This window comes from Salvelinus sp. IW2-2015, unplaced genomic scaffold (assembly GCF_002910315.2).
Source record: "Salvelinus sp. IW2-2015 unplaced genomic scaffold, ASM291031v2 Un_scaffold83, whole genome shotgun sequence".
NCBI classification, from domain to species: domain Eukaryota; kingdom Metazoa; phylum Chordata; class Actinopteri; order Salmoniformes; family Salmonidae; genus Salvelinus; species Salvelinus sp. IW2-2015.
The window spans coordinates 2,796,394-2,801,923 of NW_019942514.1; the positions used below are offsets into that span (position 1 = coordinate 2,796,394).

The 5,530-nt window shown below is 45.3% G+C and overlaps 1 protein-coding gene across 1 annotated transcript; it reads right to left on the minus strand.

Moving 5' to 3' along the window:
- Positions 1–481: 481 nt before the first annotated feature.
- On the minus strand, positions 482–5,308 carry LOC112068083 (platelet-activating factor receptor). Its single transcript, XM_024135097.2, has 2 exons — positions 4,108–5,308; positions 482–3,873 (listed from the first exon to the last, which is right to left on the minus strand). The coding sequence occupies exon 2, from the start codon at positions 3,829–3,831 to the stop codon at positions 2,719–2,721; it is 1,113 nt and encodes a 370-aa protein (XP_023990865.1). The 5' UTR covers positions 3,832–3,873; positions 4,108–5,308; the 3' UTR covers positions 482–2,718.
- Positions 5,309–5,530: the final 222 nt, after the last annotated feature.

Genomic DNA, 5,530 nt, shown 5'->3' on the forward strand with positions numbered 1-5,530 from the left:
ATACATTTACCCTGACACCCAAAAGTTCTCTTTACATTTTGAATATTTAGCAGGACAGGACCATGGTCCAATTCACATACTTATCAAGAAAACATCCCTGGTCATCCCTACTGCATCTGATAAAATAAACTGGTATTTCAATAACAATTTATCTGTTKGTGTCACGCCCTGACCTTAGAGATCCTTTTTATGTCTCTATTTTGGTTTGGTCAGGGCGTGAGTTGGGGTGGGCATTCTATGTTTTGTGTTTCTATTTCTATGTTTTGGCCGGGTATGGTTCTCAAATCAGGGACAGCTGTCTATCATTGTCTCTGATTGGGAACCATACTTAGGTAGCCTTTTTTCCCACCTGTCTTTGTGGGAAGTTGACTTTTGTTTAGGGCACATAGCCTGTAGCCTCACGGTTAGTTTTTGTAGTGTTTATTGTTTTTGTTCGGCGTAATGTTTTTCAATAAAGAGAAAATGTACGCTCACCACGCTGCACCTTGGTCCAGTTCTTTTAACGGCCGTGACCGTTAGATATTTGTTTTATTTGAGAATACAGTACAGCGTTACACAATATGTTTCAATTGCATCACATACAAAGAGTGCAACATTTATACCAGTGGTCAACTTCCTTCATAAACCGTCTCTGTTTATACTTCAGCAGCTGACAGCTGAGAAGTCATCACGTTCATCACATCCCACTGGGCATATACTGGTTGAATCAACATGGTTTCCACGTCATTTCATTGAAATTACGCTGACCCAACATGGAATAGATGTTGAATTGACATCTGTGCCCAGTAGGATGGTTACCAGCCTCATAAAATGACCTTAAAAGCTTGTTACTCCACCATTCTTTACAATAATAATAGCAATAACAATAATAGCAATTCATCACATTTTAAAAAGTACTTCTTGGCTCCCAGTATTTGTTTTGCAATCGTACAAATTGCAAAACAAATACYATATGATACGATATACTTTGTCCATTTACATGTAAATTCATTTTCTGGTGTCAGCATACAAATACACAAACACAACACAATATATTACATGCAGTACGGAAAACTGGAAAGCTAGTACACAAGTCACACATTTACATTTTCACATATTCAAAGTCTCTGGGGCCTACTGTCCATCTATATCTGTCCTATGTCCCACTGTTCAGCAGCCTGATGGCTGAATGAAACTTGCCCTGCTCCTACTCTTGCTGAACAGTGGGACCCTTAGGCCTAGATTCAATCAGATCAGCATTAACCGGCAATAGCCGACACCCGCATAGCTGATGTTTTGGCGGTGTCGGAGGTGTAACTGCATTGGGGCTATCATATCGGTGAGCAGCTGCTCTTGATCATTGTCGCAAAGCCAGACCCGTCCTACTCAGGTTAGAAGTTCAGAACGAGAAAGTATAGGCTATATAGAAATAATGACGCTCAAATTTTAAATCATTCAACGGAATAATGAGGATTTCTGAATAGAGCCCTTTAATCTCCTTCCAGAGGGAATTGTATAAGGGGTGAATCTATCATTTATAGAAGCTCAAGTTCCCTATGAAACTTCTGCTTTTATACTCTGTTTACGCTCAAAGAGAAAAAGAACAGGAAGAAAGAGGTGGTGAAATTTAACAGCTAATCAAATGGCTACCCAGACTATTTGCAAATGCCTACCCCCCCCCCCATTTTTACGCTGCTGCTACTCTGTTTATTATTTATGCATAGTCACTTTACCTCTATTTTCATGTACATATTACCTCAACTAACCGGTACCCCCTGTATATAGCCTCACTACTGTTATTTTATTGTTGCTCTTTAACTATTTTTCTATTTTCTTCTTTTTAMTTTTTACTTCAGTTTATTTTAGTAAATACTTTCTAAACACTTATTTTTCTTAACTGCGTTGTTGGTTAAGGGCTTGTAAGTAAGCATTTCACTGTAAGGTCGGCACATGGATGAATGAAATTCATTGAGGGGACGGGTTTGTAATTCACAGTATTTTACTGTAATTACAAGGGATTGGTGCAAGCAGGTTGGCTGCTAGGTAACCTAACGTAGCTGACGAGAAGAAAAAAACTGTTGGGGGAGGTTCTCTTCTGCACTGTTCAACCAATCCAATAAATGTGGAGGAGGAGTTAAGATGGAGTGTCGCCTTGTTAACGTCCAAAAGCGGAAGTCGTGTAGGCGTCACAGGCTCTCTTTCCTTTTCCCTTGAAAACCAGATGAATCTGGTTGTAAACATCCCACAGCATATTACTGCATAATTGGTATTTTATATTACTTGCACCTGTAGAGGCCTTAACAAAATCTTCCAAACTGGCAGCGACTACAGGGGTACAGACCAAAAGGACATGGCAAAATGCTCAACCATTTAAGGTTTAAGACTCACTGCCACTAAAATCTGTCCCCTGTACAATCTGTCTCCTATAACATAAGTTAAATTGGTACAGCATTTTCACTCATGGGTGCAACAAATATAGCCTCTTACAAGGCACAGCTCAAAATATGTTCATAAGCCAGAAACAACAATAACATGCACCCACAAGAGGTCAAAAGGTTTTTGACACGGTACAGTACTGTATTCTGRGGGGTGGAATTACAGTACCATTCAAAATAAAGCAATTGTTTCCCCGCCCACAACAATTTACARTATGCTGCAGTAAAACGTTTGGAGTATTTTACTGTTGATAATACCCAAATTTACCATATAAATGACAGTTTTCCGTTACAGTGAAGGACTTTAATTATTGAGCTGTTCACGATGGAGCCCCTGGCTCACATTCTTGCATTCCACTATAGAGATGTGTGTGATGGCTGTTTCCGAGCAGCCTCTGCCCATCCCCACCTTTTTCAGATGGTCCTTGATATACATGTGGAACCTCCTGGTGGCGAAGCAGTACACCACGGGATCTAAGAGGCAGTTGAGCCCCATCAGCATCAGGGTGACCTGGTGGGCGTCGTTCAACCACTGCCTGGTCTTCTGGTTCCATTCCGTGCTGCCCCAGCCCTCCTTGATCTCCAGCACAGCCAGGGTCCAGGGGCCCTGGACCATGTGGTGGGGGAGGAAGCACACCACGAACACCCCCACCACAGCGCACAGCATCTGCAGGGCCCGGCCCTTCACCCCCCGGGGTTTGGAGGAACTGGAGCCCCGAGCCTGGGTAAGGGACTGGGCTAGTAACGCCCGGGCGATTAGCAGATTACACACTACGACGAGGAAGAAGACCAAGACGAAGCACCCCACAATGATAAGGTGGGTTGCGGCCACCAGCCGCTTCTCGCCATCTGTCTCAAGGTGGTAGCCCTCAAAGCATCGCGACACGTTGCGCTCGTCCTTCTGGATGCCCGTCTTCAAGAGGTATGGCACAGACATGGACAGAGTGACCACCCAGATGACCGCTGTGACGACCACCCCACGGCACCAATGGTCGGACGAGGCGGCGTTCAGCGGGCGCGTGATGGCCCAGTAGCGGTTGATACTGATGGCAGTGAGGAAGAGGACGGAGCAGTAGGTGTTGATGAAGAAGAACACGCCGGTGACACGGCACAGGAATTCGCCGTAGAGCCAGACGCCACCGTGATGGTAGTAGCCAATCCAGACGGGGAGGGAGCACACGAAGAGGAGGTCGGCCACAGTCAGGTTGGCCATGTAGATGCAGATCTCGTTCAAGGCCTTGGCATCGCGCAGGCGCCACAACACGAACAGCACGTAACTATTGGCTATCAGCCCAAGGATGAACACAACACCGTAGAACACTGGGAAGAGGGTGTAGCGGAACGCCGAGTCCAGAAAGTTTCCGTTCCCGACAAAGTTCACAGCCGTGGTCACTACTAAGTCCTCTTTTATCCCCATGGTCGACTCCACTATTGGTTTTGCTAAAGAAAGCAACTCCCTCTGTGAGAAAAATACTTCCTATTAGAGTCATATTTCCCTACTGAGTGGCTTAACAACTCATGRATTAGAAAAATAATATAGTCTCTATAAAAGGTGTTATGATATTGTATGGAATGACATGATATCTGGACTGATGCTTTGCRTAATGTGGCATAACTGTTTGGCCGCCCTAGTGACATTCACTTAGGAATGGGAAGTGAGCGCAAGAGGAAACAAAGGTTGAACTGCACTTACCCTGGTCAGTTCAATGGGATTCCCACAATCCGGAGGAACTACGTCACTAAAATCCTTAAGGGTGGATATGTCCTGGTTCCAGTAAATCCCAAACCCTTTTCCAAGGAAAAGAAGTACAAAGAAATTGAGTGTAAAGGTTTTAATATTTCACATGTTAAGACTTGTCTTTCTTAAACTTCAAATGAAAGAGAAAACAGCCCTGTAGGGGAAAAAATATAGGGAACTTCAGTTACGGCAAGTCCGATCTGATAAGTAAATATACATTATACACTAAATATATACAGGGTACGAAACATTAAGAACACTTGCTCTTTCCATGAAATAGATTGACCAGGTGAATGCTATGATACCTTATTGATGTCACTTGTTAAACCCACTTCAAATCAGTGTGTGTGTGTGTGTGTGTGTGGAGGGGGGGGGGGTGCCAATCAATATTAGGAAGGCATTCCTAATGTTTGGCATAGGCCTTGTAAACATACAACAGCAACATTCACACATGGTCGACTCCACTGTATTGACAATCCACAGTTCAAATGAAGCAATTGTTTGCTTGCAGAGGAATACAGGAATGAGGTGCCTACGATTAGCAAGCAAATCTCAATTCTGCACTAACTTACTGTCACGCCCTGACCATAGAGAGCCCTCGGGGTATGCCCGCTGCTTCCCCCGATAGGTCCAGACCTCCCACAGAAGGCAGTGCCCGTCAGATCCAGAGAGAGGGAAAGGAGCRGAACTCGACAACGAAGCCACTGCTAGATCCAGCGTATTTGGAGTCAGCACCGCCAGCGCAGACACAGGCAATCCCAGCGATGAAGGCGCAGGTAGATCAGGTACGATATGACGATCGTGACACTTACGGGGAAAATGCAAATTGGAACTTTCTCGTTCTCAACTCTTATGGCTGGACGCCGCTCGGGCCTGATGGATGTTTTCCAGCCTTGTCATCTGTCCCTATCCGAAATGCCTGTGCTACCTAGAACTTGCCTGCCAAGGAAATTGTCTCCATCTGCTTCTCCTACTCCATCTTGTAATGAAGTAGACCGAGAACAGCAAGAAGATTGTTCCAATCAGCGCTGGTCCTGTGTCACAAGTCGTGGAAACCAAAGGCAGCAGCATGCTGCTAAGCGGACGGCAGTGGTTGTGAGAGGTTAGGAGCAGATTGACATTAGGAATAGCGTCGCTGCACTGGTACCTGATCTACCTGCGCCTTCATCGCTGGGATTGCCTGTGTCTGCGCTGGCGGTGCTGACTCCAAATACGCTGACTCCAGCAGTGGCTTCGTTGTCGAGTTCGGCTCCTTTCCCTCTCTCTGGATCTGACGGGCACTGCCTTCTGTGGGAGGTCTGGACCTAMCGGGGGAAGCAGCGGGCATACGCTATCCTGCTTCTCGTGGATCCGTGAAAGGTTCAAAGAATTGTGTGAG